At 39.0% G+C, this 27,372-nt stretch overlaps 1 protein-coding gene across 2 annotated transcripts in view; it reads left to right on the forward strand.

Moving 5' to 3' along the window:
- The window catches only part of FRMPD4 (FERM and PDZ domain containing 4), a 507,254-nt gene that overhangs the window by 310,157 nt on the left and 169,725 nt on the right, over positions 1–27,372 (forward strand). For both annotated transcript variants that reach the window (XM_066356802.1, XM_066356803.1), the window contains exon 2: positions 3,735–3,851. In XM_066356802.1, coding sequence (XP_066212899.1) covers positions 3,735–3,851 — 117 coding nt within the window. The remainder of the gene's footprint in view (positions 1–3,734; positions 3,852–27,372) is intronic.

The following is a 27,372-nucleotide window of genomic DNA, read 5'->3' on the forward strand; positions in this document are numbered from 1 at the left end:
TCATGTAAAGTATGAAGATAGTTTTGTCCAGGACAGTTTCAGCCTGTTGCAAAGAATAGATGGGTGAACCACAAAGTTGCAAACCAGTCCAGTGAGTACTAGGAAGTTTCTGGATGGACTGAAATAGCCCTGCCAATGTAGGTCGCTATTTTTAAGGCTGAGCTAAGTGTTTGAAAGTGGCTCACACAGCCACGATCTCAGGTTGAAGTCACAGAACATTGGACTTGCAAGGAATCTCGAGGTCTGGCCGGAGACAAGTGGAAACTGACCCTCTGTACCAAGGGTCACACTCACAGCTGGGATTACTGTCTCCTAGGAAAAACTAGGTAATATTTTCTTCTCCTTTGAGAACAGCTTGAACTCTTCAACTTCTGACCTTACAGGAGGATGTAACTGAGACTGGCTTCAACCCATTCTTGCCCTTCTCTTGCCAGACTAGGAAAAAATAGATGACTGGTCCATCCACCCTTTTTCTATTTCGAGAACAGATAAAGCCGTTTGTGCTCACATCAATACCCAAGTCCTATATCCTCTTGAGGGGTAGGCAGGGATTTATTTAGCAGAGACTATAGAGCACATGCTTACTGTGAGCCAGCCATCATACTAAGCACTTTTAAAAACTCATTTAATATTTTCCCAAAGACATGGTCCCATTACCATCCTCTTATTCAGGAGTAACTGGGACTGAGGGGGTCAGAGATTAAACAGCTTGCCCAAGTTTAGGGAACACAGGTGGCAGAACCTAGACTGAAGAGAGTCTGATCCCAGCTCAGTGGTTCTCAGACTTGAGTGGGCACCAGCATGGCCTGGAGGCTCGGTGACACAGACTACTGGGTTAGCCCCATCAGCTTGGAGTTTGGGGTTCAGTAGGTCTTGGGTGGTGCCCAATAATTTGCATTGATAACAAAGTCCTCAGTGCTGCTGCTGCTGCCACCGCCACTGCCACCACTGCTGCTGGTCCTGAGACCACACTTGCTGCTCCAGCAGCTGTGCTCTTGACTGCCACACCTGGCTACTCCCCTCTAATCAGATCATAGAGGCTCTAACATCATGTGCACTGGCCCTGCTGCTGCTCTACAAGGGGCCACCTCTTTGTGCCTAGGTAGAAAACAGTGTGTCCTTTGGCAGTAATGGATGGGGGCATTTGGGAGTGGTGGGGAGTTCAGTATAGCCACAGGGGTGGGATCCGGAATAGGAGGTTCCAGGAGCATCTTCCCAGCAGAGAGGGAAGTGCCAGCTTCCAAGGCTGCTATTGCTGGGGGGACCTCCAGAGATCACTGTGCCTGAGCAGCAGCCAAATGCCTCCGCGGTTATGACTGCATCCTTGGTTCTTCTCCAGACTGTTATGTACAAAGACTTTTACCTTTTTTCTATTCACACTTTTCCTTTGCTAGGTGCTGCTAATACCTTTCTGATCCATGTATTTTATGGTAACCGATATATAGTCATGTCTGAGTTTAATTATTCAATGATTTGTTTTAATGCAGCTGAAGTCCCTTGACCGGAATTAACTTGGTGTTCATGGATTTTTCCAGTAGTCGTGTTTCACTTGATGTTTTATGACAAAAGGATATACTAGAAACAACTTTCTGGACTGTGTATATTATTACTTCCTGAACATACAGTACAGGACAGATTGCAGTTCATAATCAGGCTTCCTCCAGCTTACTATTATAGTTCTGTATCTTACATGTCAATTATATTAGGAAGCCTGTGTCTTTCTTTGAGTGATTTAGACTTCGGGGGGCAGGGGCGGGGGGAGAATGGAAGAAAGGAAGAGAGACAAGCAGAAAAAGACTGTGCTGTATTTGCTTTTAATAAGTTAGCCCCCTTTGCGAACAATTAACATCCTGATTCAGTACATAATTTAGCAATCCGAAATAAATTGTAGCATTCTCTACAGAGGCCTCCTTTCATTTATCCTTTGCATCACCTCTTACAGTACTAATGCCTTTGCAAACCCTTGTAATAACAGGATAGACTGTGTTCAGACCTCTAAGGGCTCGTTTCTTTTGGTTCTGTGGTGAAAAACATTCCCGGTGCGCTCTCTGTGAACACAGAGAAATTGAAGGTTTGGGTGGTACCCTGGGCTGGAAATTCATGTGTTCTCTCACTGCTGGCAAGCAGCACATTTAAACGGAAACCATCACAGGAAATTGCCACTGCTGACTTTTGCATGAAGAAAAGGAACAAAAACTGTTGCCATGTCTTTGTTTTTAAATAGTCAATGGGCAAGAAAGAACCCTATGGTAGCATTCTAAATTTGCCTGACTGATGATAAATGTTTGAAGTCTTGCTCACCACATTTTATGAAGGATGTGGAAAAATGGAAAGGAAGTAAAAGAAAAAGCAAGGGACGTGGTTAAAATGATGTAAAACAGTTCCTCTCCAGAATACTTACAGGAAATGAGCTTGTTTCTCCTGAGGAGAAGTGTTGGGTCATGGGCAGACGCAGCCCTTGTTTGGGGGGTTGGGTGGGGGTGAGTTGCCCTGCACCCTGGGAAATGAAGTCTCCCCTCCCCACAGAAAGATTGTCACCCTGACTTGGGTGTTGGCTGCATGCGCCTTGCCATCCAGAGTTGAGTACATTGTGAATGTTGTGCCTGGTGCAGGAGTCGGGGTGGGTACGCTATTGAGGCGAATTGCGAAGCCCTAGAAATGTCCTCTCCACTCTTCCTCACACTCTTTGGCATCAGTCTGCAGTTTGGAACAGCCCAGAGTAGAATCTCTTCCAGCTCATCCAGAGAGTAACTTCCCTTGGAGCATAAGGCCCAAAGGATGAGGAATGTTGGTCAATAGTAAATGACATTGCTTAGTCCCTTTCCATGTTAAGCTCTGAAGGAGCCTTGGGCATTCATGCAACAATAATGGAATTTCTGCAGGTCCCAGGCAAGGTTAGGGTGACCAGGACTTGGCGATGCTCTAGAAACTGGGTATAGGCCTCTGGTTAGGGATCGTGACTGTGCAGAACTGCCCATAACAACTCTGTCACCTGTAGTCACTTCCCATTTTCTCTTCATCTTGGAAAGGTACTCTTCTAGAAAATTCTCTTTAACCTATTCTTTCATTTTACCGATGAGTCAAATTAAAGGTGTGAACTGGAAATTGTAAAAGTTAATATGAGGATTTTGGTGGCAAATTAAGTTTGGTCTAAACCTTAGACAAAAATAATTCGTCTAAGGTTTTATGACTCACCTTGATTGGAATGTGGTTAATATAAGTGCAACTTTTTTGTCTTTGGTCAGAAGATACTGAGGCTTGGTGTTGTTTGACCCCAAAATGCATAAAAATGGTAATTTATTGTCACATGTGTATTGTGGTGTGAGATATATTTATGTGCCGAACTGTCCTAATATCTGGTCTCAGGAATGCTTAGTTAATAGAAAGTGTGCAACTTTTCTCCAAAATTGGCTTTGTCTCCTCAGGAAATTTATTAATCTTTCAGAGCCATTCATTGTTTCCTCATCTGTAAAATGTAATAAGCACATTTACTTCATAGGGTGTCTGTGAAAATACAAGCAAGATACTATAAAAGCAATACTGAGCATGGTACCTGACACAGTATAGCCATTTAAATCAGCTAAGGATACAGCCCATAGTTGAGGAGAGCAAGTCCTATGCCCCTTTGGGAGTGTCTTGGAAGAAATATTCAGGAATCTGGTGTAATGCTGCTTTTCTTTCTTTTTTCCTTTCTTTTCTCTCTTTCTCTCCTTTCTTTCTTTCTCTTCTTACAGCCACAGAACGAAGTCTTCAGGCTGGCCGCCTCCCTCGGGAACCTGGGGCTTGAACCAGGTTCCGCCCTATGGATGGGAGATGACGGCGAACCGGGATGGCCGTGACTGCTTCATCAGGTAGGATGAGCTGAGACCTAACAGTCAAATCTTTACCTTTTTGGGTGTCTCTGTTTAGACCCTCTATCAGTAGAGGTAACATACTTAAATTAGGGACTCATGGGCATTGGGAGGCTATTATACAAGCAACTTGATTTCTGGTGTTTTCTATATCTTGTGACATGGAGTGGCTTCTTTCCTGGACAGGTGCCATCCTAGAGTGACAGTTCCCAATGTAGCATAGTAATCCTAGCCCAGAGCAAAAGTGTTCATTAATAAATCCAAGACCAGTTGTACTCATTGTCGCACAAAAGTTTGGCATGAGGAGTATCATTTAGAATGCTTTCTAAAAATGGTCAAGCAGAAATGTTACTGCTTCACCTGTAACTAGAAAAATCTGCTAAAAGGATTATGTACCTTATGGATTATATCATAAATTTCTCACACTGATATTGGCTAAAGTTCTATATTTTTGTGCTGTTCTTTGTTTTAATTGTGGTAAAGTATATATAAGATACAATTGCCATTTGAAACCATTTTTATTTGGACAATTTAGTGGCATTAAGTACATTTCAGTGTTGTGCAACCATCACCACCATCCATTTTCTGAACATTTTTATCATCCCCAACAGAAAGTCTGTTCCTGTTAAATAAAAACTTACTATCCCCCCTTTCCCCAGCCCCTGGTAAACTATTCTACTTTCTATTTCTATGAATCTACCTATTCTAGGTATTTCACATAAGTGAAATCATATAGTATTTGTCTTACTGTATCTGACTTTTTAAATAATTTTTAATATTTAATTATTTATGTACTTTTAGTGAGAGAGAGAGAGAGAGAGAGAGAGACAGGAAGGGAGAGAGACGAGAAGCATCAACTTATAGTTGCGGCACTTTAGTCGTTTATTGATTGCTTTTCATACATACCTTGACCGGGGGGGGGGGGGGGGAGGGTTCCAGCCAAGCCATTGACCCCTTGCTCAAGCCAGCAACCTTGAGCTTCAATCCAGCGACCTTCAGGCTCAATCCAGCAACTATAGGATCCTGTTGATGAGCCCACACTCAAGCCAGCAACCTAAGGGTTCCAAACCTGGCACCTCATTGTCCCTGGTCAACACTCTCATTGTCCCTGGTCAACACTCTATCCACTGTATCACTGCTGGTCAGGATGTATCTGCCTTATTTCACAGCATAATGTCCTTAAGGTTCATCCATGTTATAGCATATATCAGAATTTCATTTCTTTTTTAAAACTGAATAATATTCCATAGTATGTATATATAACTACATTTGATTTTCCATTCACCTGCCAATGGGGAGTTGGGTTGCTTTCACCTTTTGGCTCTTGTGAACAGTGCTTCTATAAGCATTAGTGCATAAGTATCTGTTTCTGTCCCTGTTTTCTTCTTTCTTGGGGATCTAGTTGGGAGTGGAATGGCTGACACATATGGTAATTCTGCATTTATCATTCTGAGGACCCACCAGTTGTTCCCACAGTGGCTGCAGTGCTCTGGTGATGTGCAGTTGTATGAGGAGAATACTTATATAACACAGCTCAAAGCCACAAGGATCTGCCCCACTATCTTTTTCCAATCTAAGTGAAATTCTGAATTATGAAAAATTAATGACATAGATTTAGGGTTTGGTTTTGTCTTGTTTAATTTTATTTAGAAAATTAAATTTAATGGGGTGACATTGATCAGTAAGAATACACAGGTTTCAAGTAAACATTTCTATAGCATTTGACCTGTTGATTGTCTTATATGCCCATCACTCAAAGTCCAATCATTTTCCATCAGTGTATGTGACATAGATTTGAAATCAGTAAGCACAGTTTGCCTTAGTCTAATACAATTGAGAGGAGGTTGGAGGTCAAGGGAGAAAAATCTTTCACACCATAGGCTGCATTCATTATGGACTGAACAGCAAGCATAAGCTTACCATGAGATGCGGGATGATTTTTACAAAAAATAAAATTTCTGCCAAGATCAGGGATTTGGTCTTTTGGATATCCCAACACCTCCATGTTGGGATTGTTGGAAAGTAGCTAGGAGAATAAGTCACATGGGTGCTGTGGCCAGTTTCCCAGTCTCTGCTGCTCGGATCCCTTCCATCCTAGAATCACTGTGGAGTGGACAGAACCTCTCTTGAGAGCACTGTTGGTGGCTGAGAGGCTTGTCTCCTGGGTCCATTCTGTGGAGTTCAAGTGGCCCTGGGACATGACCCACTCCAGGGGCCTGTAGGAGTGGCCCTCTGGCTCTTCCCAGCTTTCATGAGAACATAGTCCTAGAGAAACTATAGTAGAATTGGCGGAGGTGGGAGAATCTCCCAGAAAACTCAAAGTGTAGAAAAAAGGCCAATAGTTTTACATACCCTCTAACTCCTGAATAGTTAATTTCATTCAATTTGCCCAAGTCCCTCATACTGCTGGAAAGGTGCTTTTATATTATAGCATGCCACCCACTGTGTAAAATGATTATAAATTCATGTAATTCATTCTGTTGAGGCGGCCTAGATGCTTTAACTCAAAACAGTAATATTTTCTGCCAAAAAATGTGAAACTTTCAAAAATCATAGATTATGAATTTATAAAGGTACATCTCAGACTTCTGCAATTACAATAGATTTTTCTTTTTCCCTGGTTAGATCTGGGTTCCAGTACATTCCAGGCTATTTGATCAATACCTAGGAATTTGGGCTAGCCTGATGTCATTTTAACATTTGCAAAGGCCTCCTGCCAGCTGTTGAAATGTGTAAGAGCATATCAGCAATTTAACAGAAAAATCTACATTGATTCCTAAATGGCAGGTTTTAAAACCAAATTACCAATGTCACTTTTCATAATATGTGGGGTGTTTTTTTACTTGAAAAGTTAGTTTCTACAGTCCTCAAAGGCACTGTTTTAAGATGTCAAGAACAGTAGTTCTTTGGAAAGTATTTATACATTCCTTGTCACTAATGAGTTTTATAAATAATGAGAATCATTCTGATTTTCTTCTTACCTGCTGAGTAACGCCCATTATAAAGTGATGTGCTTAATTACTTGAATTTCTGGGGAAATTCAGGTTTGCAGTACGGAGTACATCTCTACTCATTAGGGTTAGAAGTTAAACAAGCAACTTGAAAATGAATCCATGGTTAGTAATTAGCACCTTTGCATTTCATTTTTCTTTCTTTCACATATTCTCTTTGAAAGAGATGAGATGTCTTCTTTTTTTTATATTGTCTTGGGATTTAACCCACATCAGACAGTCATTTTTGATAGAAGTACAACTACTTCCAAGTAATGGACAAAGCTATAGGAGGAACGAGCTTTCACATGTTTAAAGTTAGAGCCTCATAGAGGAAAATAATGAGAGAATTCTATCATGAGTCTTTCAGAACATGGGCCAAGATTATTCAAAACATATTCAAATTTCATCTTCCCCCTCCCATCCCCAGTTATTTAAAGTAGGACTGAATAACCTGTTTCCTATAAAGACTTACTAATCCACAGGGTTTAAAAAATTGAATGTCATCTGCACGTGTTAATGTATATTTGTATAATATTGTGTAGTCTGAGACTGGTAGTTCTCAACCTTGACTGCACCTCCCAAGAGCCTGAGGTGCAGTACAAGCTGCTGGGTCCTGGGCAGCTTCCTCTGAGTGGACTTTGTAGCAGAATACCCTATGGGGTGGCTCAAACAGCAATTGGTTTCTCATGGCTCTGGAGGCTGGGAATCCAAGACCAGGGTGCCAGCATGGTCGAGTTCTTGATATGGACTCTCTTCTTGGCTTAGAGACAACTGCTTTTTGCTACATCTTCATATAGAAAAGAGAGAAAGAATCTATGGGTATGCTTATAAGGGCACTCATCCCATCATGAGGGCTTCAACCTCATGACCTAATAATCATCTCTAAAAGGCCCCACTTGCAATTACCATTACATTGGGGATTTGGGCTTTAACATATGAATTTTGGGGAAAACAAACATTGACTCCATAGCACTGGCTCTGGGCCAGATACTAGGAATAGAAAGTTTCTGAATCTCCCAGGTGATTCTAACAAGTAGCTATGGTTGCTGCTCTAAAGCACTTTTCTGCACATGACCTGGTTAAAAAAGTATAATTATCCCATTTTCCAGATGATAAAACTGTGAGTCACACTAATCAAATGGCTTTCCCAATATTTACAGACATGTAGCTACTCTCAACCCATTGCTTCTTCAAATATACCGGATAGCCTACTAAGAAAGAACAAGTCTTGTTATTCTTAGAAAATATGAAATATAGTGTTTTGAGGACCAACAGATATTGGTTCAGAAATATGACAAATGTAAAATAAAAAACTGTTAGTTTATTTTTAAGAGAGAGAGCAGATGAAGAATGGGAGAGGACAGATATGATGAGAGAAAGTACAGTGTAATGGAAGAGTCTCAGGACAAAGAGCATCCTAGTTAGAAATGGATAAAAAAGGAGAGATGGATGGAAAGATAAATGAAGAGAAACAGAGAGTAAGGTACTCTGAGATGGTTGTCATAACAGCTTTGATAAATACTAGGTGTGGGTGTAGTTGTAAATGCAGGTGGATATATAGTTGTGGATATAAATAGAGATATAGTTGTAGATATAGATATAGATAAATATAGAACATAGATATTGGCATAGCTATTAATATAGATATACAGACATAATTGCAGACACAGATATAAATGGATATAGATTATAGAGATAGATGACATAGACACAGACATAAATATAGATAGATGAGTGTCCATACAACTGGGTGTACCCAGGAGGGTCCTGGTTTATGGGTGTTGTCCTGACACAATCACTGATAGCACCTCCATTTCCTTTTAGAGTGTTTGCTTTGAACAATACAAGATAACATAACTATATGTCATACTAGCAAAGTTTAGAAAATTCTTACAAGATATGAGATTTCATTTCATCTTGACAACTGTTCTCTGAGGTAATTAAGGTATACAGAGGAATATCCTTTCTGCAGAAAGAGCTGAGGTTCATACGGAGTGGGTTCTCCACACCCTGTGGCTAGTCAGACCAGTGTTTGTACCATGCCTTCGGATTTAAGGCTCTTTTGGAGTATAATCTATACCAAGCCTCCCAATATTCTTTAAGGACCCCCACCCCTCGAATTGCCAGCCCTATCAAAGTATGCTCAGCTCAACTCACCTCTGCCTGCCCCTGCCACATCCTCCCTGCTCAGCATCCTTAGAAACAGCCTGATTAGCCTGGTCATTTGGTCGTGAACTTCTTTCAAAATCATTCATTGGTCACACCCAACATCTACCCACCTATCATTTATTGAGCACCCTTAATGCTTAATATTTCAAGATGAATAAGACAAGCGCTTACTGTCAAGCATCATAGAGTGTGGTAGAAGTGGTAAGTCAAATAATAGCATATGCTTTAGATAGAGTAAAAGTTCCCAAGCAGGAATTAATGAAACGTGTTGGGAGTAGGGGTGAGGGCTAGGTGAGGATGCAGGACGTTGCCATGGTCCTCATACTACAAAAAGCCAGCCATCATTCTCAAGCGAACAATGTCTTACTTACCCTCTTTAGAGACACATAATATGTGTAATAATCAGAGACTAGGGAGCCTCATGTGTTACTTATTTTCCATTTTTGAGTTAGATGGAATAAGAACATATTTGTTCATGAAAGTGGGGAGAATTAACACAAAAATTATATGCTTCATAAATTTGGGGCTTTGGTTTTTGTACTTTGAAGGAAAAATTAAAACATGAGCAGAAGAAATATTAAAACAGAAGCTGGCAAGATAGATTATGATGAGGCAAGTTGGAGGATGGGGATAGGAATGGCGCAGGGGGAGACTGGAGGGTCATTTCTGAACTATATGCCCTGATTTTCCAAGCTCTAAGTTTTAGAAGCTTATATTTTTCTTCTCTAACCTGTTGGTTTTCTGGTCACCTTCATCCTATGAGGCTACAAAAGTAGGGCTGCATGTGTATTGGATAAGACACACTATTCTATTATTTTACCAGCGATTCCAGTGGAGGGCAATTAAACAGGGTCACTATCGTTGTAATGCAGGAGAATTCCATTCTGAAACCTGGATAGTGGAGATTAGAAATGAGATGTGGAAGCTTCCACTTTATTCTCCACTATAGACTTAGCCCAACTTGGGAAGAGTTTAGCCATTTCAATTTGCCAGTCAATTCTGTGGTCATGTGAAATGTGTTTTTGGCTCATCTAGCTCCAGAAAGGAATAATCCAAAAAGATACAGTTTGTGTGTCCCACCCTCTTTTCACTAATCACAGCAGAAGACAATCAAGTCAATGTGACAGGATTCTGTCACCATAGAAATTAGAAATGGCAAAGCCTTACCTCATCCTTATATGTGAGCCTCAAAGTTTTCCCTCTAGGCTCTGCCTAAGCCTAGTGTCTTGAAGACAGAAGAAGCAGCAGCTTATTATCTTCAAATGTTATTTGGTAGTTCTAGGGCTATTCTTCATGGTGATTTTTACCCAAAGATTTCATAAGAAATCTTACTGTTATTCTATGGATAAGTCCCTGGATCTGTTTCTCTGTGATGATTGAGCTTGAATTTTTCCTTCTCAAAAAAGATTTTTTAAATTTAAAAGTCAAGAAGAGTTAAGTAGTAAAGATGGATGTGGATATTTTAGAGCCTGTGAATTTTCTTTGCTGAAAAAATAACGGCTGGTAGTTCATTTTCTTTAGAGTATGTTTTTTAAGTGTCATGAAGCATGAAGGGTTGGCACAGCCCAGGTTGATAACATGATTCTGATATGGGCCCTCATTATGGGTTTGGGGGTTTTCCCCTATGAAAGAAAGGCTAGAAAAGGCTGCCTCAGTTCAGGCATTAGCATGTTGTTTCCCTCTGTCTGGAAAGGGGACTTGTGTATGAGAGGTTCAGAGGAAAGTGATGGCTGTATAATTTTCTATACTGATAAATTATTATAAGCCCCACAGCTGTCAGTGAAGGCCCGGCTGGCAGACTGCTGAGTGACACTGTGGAAAGACACAGCTGTTGGCTGGAGAGTGGTATCCTGTCCATGTTTGTGAGATTAAAACTACTCATATGAGTGTAAAATTTTAGGGGCTTACACTATTTGACATGTGTGTTTTTTAAAGGCATCAAGAAGGAATTGATTAATTTTGAACTTTATTTTATGAAAGTATATTTATACTTTGCTCTCACGTTACCCTTAGTTAAACATTTTTTTCCCTTAAATTTAAAAGTGAGCATCCCTTTTCTGCTTGTGAGGTATGCTTTCTAACCCCAGGCATACTTTGAATGACACCAATACATGGCTGTTATCAGAATGTTTGCCTTCTTCCTATCACACACAGTCCCCAGAATGATTGTACTTTTTATCCAAGTCTAGAAAAGTTCACCATTCTCAACTGTGCTTGCTACTTAGGTATAAACTGTTTTCTGTTATCTCATTTATTGGTTCTATTTTTTTCTCTTTTCCTTACATTGTAATCTTTACTCTTCTTTTCTGCCTCCTAATGTATTACCTTCTGCTTTGGGTCCCCTTTTAACTTGATTTTAGAATGTAAATGAACAGAGTTATCTGTAGCGACCCTGCAGAATGGGGAGCTGGTGGCGAGAGCCAAAGGGAGAGGAGTCACAGAGGAAGCCCAGAGCCCCTCTTAGGGGTTGGGAGCCACCGGGGGAATTAGGCCATTAGGCCGGGACATCAGTTTCAGAGGTGGCAGAAGTCCCCAGTCCCGTCTGGCCAGGGCATTCAGTAGCTGCAGGACCCTTAGATAAAAAGCGCTTACCTCCCTGGGCATTTGTTTTCTCATTTGTAATTTTTTCATATTTGAACCAGATGTCAGTTGCCTACTCTCCCAGGCCTACATTTTTAATACACATCCAACAATGAACAAATGTCTCTGAGAGATTACACAAGTTGTTAGCCTTTGTTTGTGGTGATAAAATGCAGAAGATCTTTATGAAAATTAAGAGTGGAACTCATACAGGAAATAAGAGAGATCTGTTTGGGGTGGGTTGCTCTGTTATTTTGTGAGGTTTTAAATATCCAGAGTTAAGAACTGGCATAATATTAGAGAAGAGGCAGTTTTCCTCTCTTTTTATGGTTTTGAAGAAGAATTCTTAAATAAAATAGTAGATCACTATGAAATGTACACACAATGAGTTCTGCATAAAGTACAAATAATTGCCTAATGGCAGGAACAAATACCATTTAGTTAAATGAGTTTCTTAGGATCTGAGTATCCAGTCAAAAGGACAAAGGTACATTATAATTTTGGAACTGGAGGAACAATGTAAGTGTGATAGTGTCATTACACAAAATGGAAGGTATGTTGTGTGAACATAAAAACTGCCAAGCTGAACATTAGGGGCTGTTTATCCCCTTCATTGGGGCAGATTTGTTTTCTTTCCAATCTGACAGAGCTCCTAGCCACCGAGTTAATAATCTCTGCTCCCAGTTGGAAGGTTAGTGTGCAAAGTTGATGGGAGGACTTTGAACAGGAAAGCTTAGAAATGACACCATCATTCCAGATATAACTTGGCATGTGACACACAGTGCTGTGTGCTAAGCAGACTTCTCTTGTATCAGAGGCCGTCTCATTTTCCTGCGCATTTCTTCTTGAAACTTTGCTGGTTTCCTTAACCTGGCCATCACCTAGGTCAAGTCTCTGAAGGAGTTGGCTTATGTGTCTAGCAGGCCCAAGTCTCTGAAGGGATTGTAATTATCTGCAGTGCCTTGGGCCACTGGATGACAGCAGGGTTGGGACAGGCACATTTGGGTAGAGCTGTGGGCACCGAGTTAGCTGGTGCACAGAGTGGCTCTTTCTTCTCCTGATCTTTTATGTAGCCCCTAGGGATGTACGTGAAATGGGTCACCAAGTCCATTCGGAATCACAGGGACAAGCAACCTGTGCAAAAGAGAGGCACCTGGATGACCAGGTTTCAGTCCCAGCCTGTAATTGAAATACTAGCTTGGGGCTGCCTACCACCTTGTGATTCTTTTGAGTGGCCTTTGGATCTCTTTCTTCTGGATTGAGCCAACCCTTGCAGAGAGCAATTTTGATGTCATCGCCTAAAGCTGGGGCACAGGCAGGACATGCTGGCCTATGCCAAAGGCCAAGTAGGGGGTGAAGGTGTTGCTGCCAAGTAAATTGGCTGAACTGAAAAGGACATGGAATCACCTTTGTGGCAGGTGTCTTTTCATTGTCTGCACTACTGCATTCGAGAAGAGGACTGGTGACAGAGTGCTTTCCTGTGGCCTACCAGGGGGTGTGAAGCAGCGACTCCCTGCCAAGCCCTTGTCCTCTAGCTCCTCTCAAAGCTTGAATAATACCTCGTTATGAATAGTCAATTTCTGGGCAAGAGCCTCTTCAGTTGCAGAGATGATGAGAGATGGCAGCACTTTCTTTGCCAGTGGACACTGATCAGTCTGAGTCAAGAGAAGCCATGCCACATAGTTATTGCGTGGAGTATGCCACTCAGCTGTTCCTGGAGCACAGGTTTGGTGATAGCAGTTCAAATTGGGAAGGCTATGAGTGACTCTCAAAGAAGACGGTTTTGATCTTACTGGGTACTGCTGAGGATGCAAGGCTGCATACATAATTTTCAGGCCTCACTGAAAAATAAAAATGCAAGCTCCATTTTCCTTCTTCTTCTCCTTCTATTTCCAAGTGAGAGGAGAGGAGTTAGAGAGAAAGACTCCTGCATGAGCCCTGACCGGGATCTACCCAGCAAGCTCACCAGGGGGTGATGCTCTGCCCATCTGAGGCATTGCTCCATTGAAACTGGAGTCAATCTAGCGCCTGAGGCAGAGACCATGGAGCCATCCTCAGTGTTTCAGGCCAACTTGTTCCAATCACGCCATGGCTTCAAGGGAGGGGGGGAGAAAGAGAGAGAGAGAGAGAGAGAGAGAGAGAGAAGCAAGAGGGTAAGGGGTGGAGAAGCAGATGGGTGCTTCTCCTGTGTGCCCTGGCCGGGAATTGAACCTGGGACATCCACATGCCGGGCCGACGCTCTACCACTGAACCAACTGGCCAGGGCTTGAAATTTTTTGAATTATTTTTCATGTGGCTTCTTAGTAAAGGCCTATGAAAGAATGAATACCTCTAAGTATTGACTCCCTTAGAAAGAAATCCCCATGGCCTCTCAAGCAGTTTTCTCACCAAAAGATTGAGACTCTTTTCCTCCTGCCTCCAGCCCTTAATTCTGTAGGCCAGTAACTTTTCTCTGTAAAAAAAATCACACAGTAAATATTTTAGGGTATGAAGGCAATATGAACTCTGTTGCAACTTAACACAATACAATTCTGCCATTGTAGTATAAACACAGCAATAAGAAATATGTGAGCAGCCTGACCTGTGGTGGCGCAGTAGATAAAGCGTCAACCTGGAAATGCTGAGGTAGCCGGTTCAAAACCCTGGGCTTGCCTGGTCAAGGCACATATGGGAGTTGATGCTTCCAGCTCCTCCCCCCTTCTCTCTCTCTGTCTCTCCTCTCTCTCTCTCTCTCTCTCTCTCTCTCTCTCTGTCTTTCCCTCTCCTCTCTAAAATGAATAAATTAAAAAAAAATTTAAAAAAAAGAAATATGTGAGCAAATGGACATGATTGTGTTTCAATAACATTTTAATTTTTAAAAATAGACTAAAAGCCCAATTTGATCCATGGTTTGCCAAACTCTGTTCTAGAGCATTATGCTTGTGACCCTATTTTCATATTTTTAATTCAGTAACAGAAAAATTTTCAAAACCCTTCCATGATATTGGGAGCTGTCATTTTTTTTAATATATGAAAGAAACTAGGGCAAACATTGGAAAAAGTGATTTTTCTAGGTTTGCACCATGAGTCATGCAAGGAGCTAAAAATGGACCCCAGAACCCAATTTTTTCCTACTTGTTGCCAGAAAGTTCTATGATGTAGCTACTGTCAAGAAGCAGTTCTTGCACAGCTCTGACATCCATGACCTACCTCTAGAGCAGTGGTCCCCAACCTTTTTTGGGCCACAGAGTGGTTTAATGTCAGAAAATATTTTCACGGACTGGCCTTTAGGGTGGGATGGATAAATGTATCACGTGACCGAGGCAAGCGTCAAGAGTGAGTCTTAGACGGATGTAACAGAGGGAATCTGGTCATTTTTAAAAAATAAAACATCGTTCAGACTTAAATATAAATAAAATGGAAATAATGTAAGTTATTTATTCTTTCTCTGCAGACCGGTACCAAATGGCCCATGGACCAGTACTGGTCCACGGCCCGGGGGTTGGGGACCACTGCTCTAAAGGATGTTCTAGGAATAATATTATCAAAAATTTTCTAAAGAAGTAGAACTTTTAACATGAAAGTGTCATGACTCCCCCTCTTCCTTGTTGTGTGTGCTTGGGGTGAAAAGGTCTGCTGATGACAGGATTGGTAGTCTCTCCCTCCCTCTAATGATCAACTTTATGGGAGGGGGTGGACGGACAGGAAATGATAGCAACATAAAACCCAATCACAATGGAATGCCTAATGCAAGAGCAAATAATTATTAAGGAGGCGAAAATTACATAGCAACTTGCTCTTACTAATAGTCTACAGAGAAACAGCCCCATTGTTCTGTCAAAAAGTTAATTGTCGATAGTGTTTTAAAAAAAAATTCTGCTCATTAGCCTTGTGGAAATGTATAAATCTCTCATATAAAAGTCCCCAGTTCATGTGTGGTGATGCTTCATTCTAGGCTCTTCTCTTGGCTGCCATGACACCATCCCCCTTCTTCTGCTTCAAATACTCTGGCGCTCCTTCTCATGTCTCCTCAGCTGGTTCTTCTTTTTTTAGCTCAACACTTAAACTTCAGTTTCCCACATTATCAAGCATACATTTCTACTTAGAATCCTTAACAAAGAAACAGAGTTCTTAAATTTGCATATGGTAATAGCATTTGGTTTAGGTCCAGATATTGCTGGCAACTTATGACTGTTCTAATACAGGAGATAAAAGAAATCAACAAGAATTAGTTTGCACTGCGTAGAGTGTTGTCTGAGCAATGGCAGGTGATTAATACATATTTGTTGAGTAAATATTTAGAGATATTTATGTATGTGTACATCCATCCATCTATTCATACATAAATACATCTAAATATGGATGGATGACTAGACTTTTTTCTAAAGCATTATATTCAATAAGTTGCGGTATAGATGCTGCTGATACATAAGCCAGTAAGTAAAAATTATCTCTCCTTAACTTGCTGATGTAGAAATTTCACTACAAGTACTTGGACACATAGATAAAGCCTATATCTTCTAATAAGTCTTTGAAAGTTCATTAAGGCCTTATCACTGATTCATGTCTTATGTGACTGTTTATAAGATCTACAAAATTCAGGATGTAATAAAGGTATCTTTCTGAGATAGTGTGATTGCAGTGTATCCCAGTAACAAGTGTGATAGAATCATAAAGCACAGGAATTAGAGAGTAAGAACACTTCAGCTAGGAGCTTAGCTCTTCTTCATACTAGCTATATAATGGTGGGTAATCATTTGGACACCATGCTCCTCACCTTTCTCATTATAAAAAAAATATTAACCAATTTAGCTTAAAGAATGAGAAGAATCCATTGGCTTTTGTACCTAAAAAGTAAGTGGTAGAACAGTTATAGCAAAGGGAAGCCTAAAGACACATGACATCTAAATGGGATGTGATGTTCTAGATGACATACTGGAACAGACATAGGACATTAGTTAATACCTAAGGGTATTTGAATAAAATATGGACTTTAGTTACTAAAAATATATCAATACTGATTTATTAATTATGACAAATGTACCATGCTAAAGTAAAATGTTAACAATAGGAGAGTCTGGCCTGTGGTGGCACAGTGGATAGAGTGTTGACCTGGAATGCTGAGGTCACCAATTTGAAAACCTGGGATTACCTGGTCAAGACACATGCAATGAGCAAACAATAAAAATTAAGTGAAGCAACTATACTTCCCCCATACCTGTAAAATCAATAAATAAAATCTTAAAACAAGATAATAGGGGTCTAGGTGACTAATACACAAGAACTCTCTGTGCTCTTTATAATTGTTTTGTAATTCTAAAACTATTCCAAAATAAGTTATTATGTAAAATATACACAGAATAAAGCGACACCAGCATGATAGTGGTCTAGGAAGCTTTAGACCCCACTCTCCCACAGAGAAATCAAGTTAATACATGGACCAATATACCTTTGTGAAAATTCTAGAGAACAAATGAGAAATTACAGCACCGAAACCAATGTAACACTAAGAAGGAATTCCAGCAAAAGAGGTATGAAAATTTTGGTTGTTCTGTATCTGATCATGGTCTTCCCTCTTGTCTGACCTAGCATGGTGCAAGCAGGAGGAAACCTCCCACACTGTGGATTTTTCCAGGTTAGAAAGAAAACAGTGGATCATGCATCCAATGTTCTGACTAGTCTAATAAACTAATGTCTGTCTTATCTGACCTGGAGTGCTGACAGACTGATGGCCTGGTTCACAAGCTGCTGAAAACAGACTTTCTCACCATAACATGTGAGAGCCACAGTTCCACAGTCATATTACAGGGCAGACGAGGGATTAGGAGCTTCTGAAGAGTAGGAATAAGCTGCTTAATGAATTTAAAATGACAAAAGCATATGAACAAGCCCAGAGAAGACACATCTTCTGAAAAGCTTTGAGAGGTTCTAGAATCTTTGGCTGTGCTGATCTGTAAATGTTTTCCCTGAACAAAACCAACCTATAAAGACTTGAAGAGATTTTATTTTCAAATGTCAAGTCTCAACACCAAAAAAAAAAAAAAAAAAATGTGTCAAAGACACCAGGAAATGTGGCCTATTCAAAGTAGGAATATAAAATTCCAGAGACCGGCTTTAAAGATACACAGATCAATGAGCATACCTTTATATTTTTCAAGTCAAAATAACTGTCATAAAAATGCTCAGTGAACTAAAAGGGAATGCAGATAGACACCTAATAAAAATCAGGAAAGCAATACATGAACATAATAAGAATATCAATAAAGAGATAGAAACTACAAAGAATTACCAAACAGAAATTCTCGAGCTTGAAAATATACATATAATAATTGAACTGAAAACATCACTAGAAAAGTTCAACATCTGAACTGATTCAGGCAAAAGAAAATAAATCAATAAACTTGAAGGCTGGTCATTTGAAATCTGGGAGTCAGGAAAAAAAGAAGGAAGAAAAATGAAGAAAGCTTAAGTTAGGACTCTGGGACACTGACAAGTAACAGCATATACATGAGGAGTCCCAGAAGGAGAATAGGAAGACAAAGGGGCAGAGAGATTATTTGAAGAAATAATGTCTGAAAACTTCCCAAATTTTAGGAAAAAAATAGACATAATAATTCAAGAGTTCAAATAACTCCAACCATGAAAAATCCAAAGAGACCCACACTAAGGCACATTATAACCACATTGTCAGCAGCTAAAGGCAAAGAGAAAATCGTAAAAGCAGTAAGAGAAAACAACTCATCACAATTCAGCAAATTTCTCAGCAGAAGCATTGCATGCTAGAAGGAGTGGGAAGATAAAGTCAAACTGCTAAATAAAAATCTCAGCCAAAAATACTATATCCAGCAAAAATGTCCTTCAAAATTTAAAGAGAAATTTAGACTTTCTAAGATAAACAAATGCTGAGAAATTCATTATTTCTAGACCTGCTTTGCAAGAATACTACAAGGAGTCCTTCAAGGTGAAAGGAATAGATGCTAGAGTAACACAAAAACAAATGAATTATAAAGTTCTCCAGGAAAGATAAATGCATGGACAAATATAGAAACCTGTATTAATATAATTTTGGTGCATAAATTCACTTTTAATTCCTTATTGAGTTTAATTAATAAAACAAAATTATCATTAATATGTTAATGCACATGCAATATATAAAGATGTAATTGGTGACATCAATAATATGAAGAGGAAGTGGAGTGTTATAAGAATAGCTTCTGTTTGCAATAAAAATTATTATGTGTTTAAAATAGAATGTGACCATTTAATATATTTTATATGCAAATGTAACCAGAAAGAAAGTATCTATAGGATATAAAGGAATAGGAATGAGAAGAGACTCAAAGCATGTCACTACAAAAAAATAAATTATCAATGGAACACAAAGGAAGGTGTTAAGGAGAAAAGTAGAGACAAAAACTACCATTTAAACAGCAATATTAAGTCCATATCAATAGTTACTTTAAATGCAAGTAGATTAAACTCCCCAACCAAAGGACAGAAAGTAAATAATTTGAAAATCACACACAGAATCCAACTATCTGCTGTCTACAAGAAACTCACTTTCAATCTAAGGATAAACATAGGCTGAAAGTGAAAGGATAGAAAAATTCAATGTAGATGATTCCAAAAGGGAGAAAGGGGGGTATACTAATATTAGACAAAATATATGTTAAGTCAAAAACTTACAATAGTAAAGTACATTATATAAAGATAAAAGGGACAATTCACCAAAGAGATATAGTTATAAATATGTATACCCCAAATATGAAAACTGGAGAGGGCTACTAAACATTTAAAGCATATTTAACATCAAACCTTCTCAAACTCTTCCAAAAAATTAAAGAGAATATAATGCTTCCAAGCAAATTCTATGAAGCCACTATTTCCCTGTTACCAAAGCCAGACAAAGACATCAAGAGGACAGAAAAATTATAGACAAAGATTAGTAAATTAAATTCAAAAGCATTATACACCATGACCAAGTAGGATTTATTCCTTGAGTGCTAGGTGCAAGAATGGTTCAACATACAGAAATCAATCACTATAATGTACCACATTCATTGAAAGAAATATTAAAACTATACGATTATCTAAATTGATGCAGAAAATGTATTTGACAAGATTTAACACTCTTTCATGCTAAAAATACTCAACAAACACTCATCAAACTCAGAATAGAAGGAATCTACTTTAACATTATAGAAGTCCATAGCTAACATCATACTCAATGATGAAAGACGGAAAGCTTTTCCTCTAAGCTCTGGAACAAGATAATGATACCCACTCTTACCACTTCTATTCAACATAGTATTAGAAATCCTAACCAGGGCAATTAAGCAATAAAAAGAAATAGAAGACATCCAAATTGAAAGGAAAGAAAAGAGTTATCCCTGTTTGCAGATGACATGATTTCATGTGGAGAAAACACTAAAGATTCCACACCAAAATGAACCAAACCAAGGAGGCAAAAGACTGTTACATTGAAAACTACACTTTAAAATGATTACAATTGTAAATTTTATGTGTGCTTTTTACAATTTTTAAAGTGCATAAAGTATCAGGACCAGCTTCAGAAGAGGTTTAAAGAGCATCTTAGAGTCAATCAGAGCTCTGCTCTAATTCTCTGGTCTCTTTCTATGAACTGTCTTCCTCCTTAAGTTTCGTTTCTCACAACTGAAGCCCCTACTATCTCAAACTCACTGTCCAGAAGAATGAAATAAGCTATGTCCCAGACTTCTCAGAATCAGCCCCTGAGTTTTCACTGATAGGATTGATGGAGACCACACCCCCATACCGGAAGCAATCACAATGGGTGGGGGTGATGGATGGTACTGATTGGAATCAATCCTACCAACACCATTTGGGAGAGAGTTGGTTTCCAAACGGACACAGGGGTCAGCAATCTTTTTCTATAAAGGGCCATATAAGTAAACATTTTAGGCTTTGTGGGTCATACAGTTTCCCTTGCAACTACTACACTTTTCAATTGTAACATGAGAGCAGCCATAGACATTATACAAATTAGCATGGCTGTTTCCAATAAAACTTTACAGACAGAAAATTTAAATTTTATATAATTTTCATATATCATGAAATATTATACTTATTTTGATTTTAAAAAACATTTTTAAAAATGTAAAATCATCCCATATACTGGGGTTTGCAGATCCCTGTTTAAGAGAACTCTTTCCAGATGCTTTTTAACTCATTGATTATTTTTCATCATAATTTTACCTGGGTCACCTTCATTTCTCCTTTCTGTGGTACCTGTAACTAGATTATCCTCAGCTTAAAATCCACAACCTTTCTTGAAATAACACATTTGTTTCTAACTTGCAATGTGGCATTTGGAAGGTCATACCATCTCTTTTCCTTTTCCCATGTGTACTGAATTGTCATGATACTTTGGTTGGCATACAACACTTGAGAAATGCAGGACAGTATACTGTTAAATATTAAAGATAATGATTCTTCCTCTCCACTATTATTAGAAATTGAAGACATGTCTTCAACTCTGCAGGTATGATTTATATAGAGTTAGGTTAAAACTGTCATGTTGCTAAGCAATTGTTCTCCTATTTTTGTTCACCTTTAGCAGTGCTTTTTTTTTCTAGCTTAAATATTTAGTAGACTAGAACTGTCTTCAGAATGATACATTTCTTCAAGGCTTTATTTTTCAGCCATTGGTCAGAGTTCCATTATGTAAATGATCTGAGGAAGTATTCAAAATGTGGATTTAAAGATCCTCAGGACCAGAGGGTGACCCTGAGAAGAGGGGAATGGGAGATAGAGCTGAACAGTAGGGAGTGGAAGAAGGACTGAATCATGGAAACTTTTAAATTCCTACAAGAAGAGGAATTGGCTGGAACTCTGGAAGAAGACAAAAAGAGAACAGGCTTAGGAGAAAGTAAAAATCATTGGAATAGCATGGACATATAGGAGGGGAATGATCAGTTTGGAAACTAAAATGGCCAATTGTGGGGTGATTTGGACAAATGTATGTTGGTGGCCTTTTAATTGTGATTCAAATGCACTTAGCTCGTGTAATAACTATTTTGTTGCTGTTCACTGTTTGTTTGTAACTGTCTACTTCTAAAAAAATAGTCTGAGCCTCAACTAGCTTGTGATTGCTTCAGGTGTAGGGGTGTGACCTCCACCAGTCCAATCAGTTAGAATTCAAGGGTTAATTCTAAGAATGCTGGGACACAATTTATTCCTCTCTTCTGGACAGTGAGTGTGAGGATGGTAAGGGCTGGATTACAAAAACCCACGTTGGGCTATTGTGTACCAGCCAGTAGCATTTTTGCTATGTTTCAAGGGTTTCAAGGCTCTGTGAGAGGGCTAGATTTCAATGTCCATTTGGCTCTTTGATGAGGCCCCCTGCACAACCACTTGCAAAGGCCTGGCTCTGAGGTGGTTCATGACCAAAGACACCTGACTTGATGGAAATGCACTTGAATAGCCATTCCCCAGATAAAGTTTTCAAACAAGATCAAAGGGCCATTTTGGGGAGAAGGATATGAAGGCCCATGTGGAATTCACTTGCATGGACACCACTGTATATATCAAAATAACGGACTCTTCTGTCTAGCTTTTCACAAAACTAAATTGTCCTAATACTGATAGATTAAAATTATAAATCCTAGAATTTTATTATAACACTTGCTTTAATGGCAGTATTTCCAAATACCTAGCCTATAATTCCCTCCTTTTTATACTCTCTTGTGCTACCATATGAGGCACAGTCAAGGTTAAGGAAGGAGAGTTAGCTTTGGTTCTCCTTCTAAGTGGTTCTGTGTTGCTTTTGTCTTTATCTGTTTTCTCTAGAGACTTTGTTGTTATTTCTTTTCCTCTCTTTTATTTTCTAAATTGGCGAACTACCATGTGGCAAACTGCTGACATAGATTTGGGCTTTAAACATGTCTTTTAATAGCAGCCCCTTCCAAAAATATCTTACTGCCTGATCCCATTTTAATGTTTCGTTTATAATGTGTTAATGACCAGGAAACCAGCTGATGGGCCTCATGGGCTCTCATGAAACAAACAAGCCTGAAGTTTAGTGCTCAGGTTGTGTAGTATCTCCTTGAGCTGCTGAAACATTCTTGCTTTAAATTACCCATGCTCTTATCACACTTGATTGTAGTGTTCCATATGATTGCATTTATAGGACAGTGACCTTCAAATTATGTTGTGCAGGAGGATTTTTATTACCTTTGGAATAAAAGCTAAGGTGCAGAAAAGTCTGGTGTTTACCAGTGAAAGCTCTAGATCTGGACTGCCTGGAGTTGAATCTTTTATATCTCTTCCCAGTGACATGTTCTAGGTATGTACATACCCAGAAATAGTGTTCTCTATGGTATCTTGGCATCCCTTAGCCTAGTCAAGTTGGCACAAATGAACAGAGCTATAGGGAAGAATGAACAACAATGCATGATTGTAGAAGACTACAATGCCCCACATTCAACAGTAAATGGATCGTTTAGACAGAGGATCGATGGGAAACAATGGACTTGAATGACATTGAGCCAGGTGGACCTAGAAGACATGTAAAGAATGTTTTCATTCAGCAGCATACAAGTACTTGTTCTTCTTGAGGCATTTCCTTAGATGGATCATATGTTGGGCTGTGGAACAAGTCTTGACAAATTTGGGAAAATTGAAATTATGTCAAATGTCTTTTTTTTTTAACGACAATGGCATGAAATCAATAGCGTGAGGCAAATGGGAGGATTCACAAATGAGCGGAAAGTGTATAGTATGCTCCTGGACAGTCAATAAGTCAGGAAGGAAATCAAGACAGAGATTAGAGAGTATTTTGAGACAGGCAGGAATGGAAACACAACATATCAGAACTTGTATATAGTAAGGGCAGTTCTAAAAGCCAAGTTTATAGTGATAAGTGCCTATGTTAGGTAAAAAGAAAGGTGTCAAATAAACAACTTAACTTTGTACCACAAGGAAGGAGAAGAAGAACAATGGTCTGGGCCCAAAGTTGGAAGAGGAAAGGAAATAATAGAGGAAAGGAAATAATAAAAGAGCAGAAATGAATGAAATAAAGACTAGAGAGACAATAAAGAGGGTTGACGTGGCTGGGAGTTGGTGTTGTAAAAGGATGGACAAAATTGACAAACATTTACCTATACTGACCAATAAAAAAGAAAGAGGTGCCCTGGCCGGTTGGCTCAGCGGTAGAGCGTCGGCCTAGCGTGCGGAGGACCCGGGTTCGATTCCCGGCCAGGGCACACGGGAGAAGCGCCCATTTGCTTCTCCACCCCTCTGCCGCGCTTTCCCTCGCTGTCTCTCTCTTCCCCTCCCGCAGCCAAGGCTCCATTGGAGCAAAGATGGCCCGGGCGCTGGGGATGGCTCTGTGGCCTCTGCCCCAGGCGCTAGAGTGGCTCTGGTCGCAACATGGTGATGCCCAGGATGGGCAGAGCATCGCCCCCTGGAGGGCAGAGCGTCACCCCTGGTGGGCGTGCCGGGTGGATCCCGGTCGGGCGCATGCGGGAGTCTGTCTGACTGTCTCTCCCTGTTTCCAGCTTCAGAAAAATGAAAAAAAAAAAAAAAAAAAAAAAAAAAAAGAAAGAGGACTTCAATTAATAAAAATTATAAGTGAAAGATGGGACATTGCAGCTAATGCCACACAGGTGCAGAGGATTACAAGAGACTACTATTAAAATTTCTATGCCAAAAAATTGGATGACCTAGAAGAGATAGATGGATTGCTGGAAATGTAGAGCCTGCCAAGGAAATTGTGAAGAAATAGAAAATCTAAACAGACCAATAATGAGTAATGGGACTGAAGAAGTAGAAAAGCTTGGGACCACATGGTTTCTTGGGTGAATTCTACCAAACATTTAAAGAATTAATGCCAATCCTTCTCAAATTCTTGCCCCCAAAAAATGAAAAGAAGGGAATACTTCCAAACTTTTTATGTGGCCAGCATTACTCTCATACCAAAACCAGACAAGGACACTCCAAGCAAAGAAAATTATAGACCAATATCCCTGAGGAACATAGATGCAAAAATCTTCAACAAAATACTGGTAAATCTTATTCAATAGCACATCAAGGAACAAAGTCAATATTCAAAACTCAGTTGCATTTATATATACTAACAATGAACTATCTAAAAAAGAAATTAAGGAAAAAATCCCATGTAAGCACCTTAAAAAGATCACACACCACAAACAAGTAGGATTTTCCCCTGGATACAAGGATAGTTCAACATATAAAAGCAATAAACGTGATACATCATGTTAACAGAATGAAAGATAAAAACCATATGATCATCTCAACTGATGGAGAAAAGCACTTGAGATTTTCAACATCCTTGCATGATAAAAACTCTCAGCTTATTAAGTATAGGAAGAATGTTCCTCAATATAATAAAGGTTATGAGAAACCCACAGCTAATCTCATACTCAGTGGTGAAAATCTGAAAGGTTTCCTCTACAATCAGGAACAAGACAAGGGTCCCCATTCTCACCACTCCTGTTCTACATAGTACTACTGGAAAGTCTAGCCAGAGCAATTAAGCAAGAAAAAGAAATAAAAAGAAAGGAGGAAGTAAACTTGTCACTGTTTGCAGATGACAAGATCTTCTATATAGATATCCCTAAAGATTCCACAAAAGGACTGTTAGAATAAATGAATTCAGTAATTAAAAAAATTTAAAATCAGCCTGACCTGTGGTGGTGCAGTGGATAAAGCGCTGACCTGGAAATGCTGAGGTCGCCAGTTCGAAACCCTGGGCTTGCCTGGTCAAGGCACATATAGGAGTTGATGCTTCCAGCTCCTCTCCCCTTCTCTCTCTCTGTCTCTCTTCTCTCTCCCTCTCTGTCTCTCTCTCCTCTCTAAAAATGAATAAATAAAATAAAATAAAATTAAAAAAATTAAAATCAATATACAAAAGCAGTTGCTTTTCTGTACACTTCCAATGAACTATCTAAACAAGAAATTATGAATACAATCCCACTTTGTAATAGCATCAAAAGAACTTAAGAATACATTTAATGAAGTAGGTAAACAATATATACAGTCTAAACTATAAGACCTGATTAAAGAAATTGAGGAAAACACAAATAAATAAGAAGGTATCTCTTTTTCATTGCCTGGGAGAATTCTGTTATTAAAATGCCCATACTACCCAAAGCGACCTACAGATTCAGTGCAATCTTTATCACAATTCTTATGACATTTCTTACAGAAATAGAATAAAACTACTCTAAAATTGGTATGAAACTACAAAAGATCCTAGTACAGTCTTGAGAAAGAAGAACAAAGCTAGAGAAAGGCATCACACTTCCTGATTTCAAACTATATTATAAAGTTATAATTATGAAAACAGTATGGTAGTGGCATAAAAACAGACACTTAAAGCAATGGAACAGAATGAAAAGTCCAGAAGTAATCCCAAGTATATATAGTCAACTAATCTTTGACAGGGTATTAAAGGAAAAGATAGGGAATAAGATAGTCTCTTCAACAAATGATGTTGGGAAAACTGGACCCATAACATTTTTAAAAGACAACGCGGGGGTAAAACTCCTTGACATTGGTCTTGACAATAATTTCTTGGATGTAAGACCAAAAGCACAGGCAACAATGGAAAATGTATGCAGGTTTCTCAAAAAATTAAAAATAGAACACCATGTGACTCAGAATGCCACTTCTGGGTATATATCAACAAAAAAGAATCAGACTTTTCAAGACATATCTACACTTTCATGCTCATTTCAACATCATGCACAGTAGCCGAGACATGAAAACAACCTAAATATCCATCAACAGATGAATGAATAAAGAATGTGTTGTGTATATATATGCAATGAAATATTTAGCTACAATAAAGAAGGAAATCCTGATATTTTCAGCAACATAGATAAAACTGAAGGATATTATTCTAAGTAAAATAAGCCAGACAGAGAAAGACAAATGCTGTATGATCTCACTGTGTGATGATCATGGAGAATCTAGAAAAGTCAAACTCATAAAAATAGAAATAGAATAATGTTGCATGGCGATGAGAGAAATGGGAAAATGAGAGATATGGTCAAAGTTTACAAACTTTCGGTTATCTAGTGAATAAGTTCTGGGGATCTAATATGGTTTTGCTTATTCTGGACATATCATAGAAATGGAATTGTACAATATGTGGTCTATTGTGACTGGCTTCTTTCACTTAGCATAATGTCTTTCAGTTTCATTCATACTGTAGTGTGTAGCAGTACTTCATTTCTTTTTATGGCTCAATACCACTCAATTGTATGGGTATATCACATTTTGTTTATCTCTGTCAGATGATAGACATTTAAGTTGTTTCCACTGCTTGAACATGTATGTAAAAATCTTTGCATGTGAACATATAAATTTATTTCTCTTGGGTAGATACCTAGGGATGGAACTGCTGGATCATATAGTAACTGTGTTTAACTTTTAAAGAAACTGACAGCTGTTTTCCATTTTACATTCCCACCAGAAATGTATGCTTGTTCCAATTTCTCCACATCATCACCAACACTTGTGATTATCTGTCTTTTGATTATAGCCATCCTAGTGAGTGTGCAGTGCTACCTCATTGTGGTTTTGATTTGAAATTCCCTGATGGCAAATTATATTGAAGATCTTTCCATATGCTTTCTGACCATCTGTGTATCTTCTCTTGGATCTATTGACATCTTTTGCCCATTTTCAAATGGGGTCATTTATTTTCTTATTACTAACATGTAAGAGTTCTTTTTATATTCTGGATAAAACATCTCTTTTTATTTCCTTAACTATTTTGTAATAATTTTTTCTCA

Source organism: Saccopteryx leptura, chromosome X (genome assembly GCF_036850995.1).
Source record: "Saccopteryx leptura isolate mSacLep1 chromosome X, mSacLep1_pri_phased_curated, whole genome shotgun sequence".
Taxonomy (NCBI): domain Eukaryota; kingdom Metazoa; phylum Chordata; class Mammalia; order Chiroptera; family Emballonuridae; genus Saccopteryx; species Saccopteryx leptura.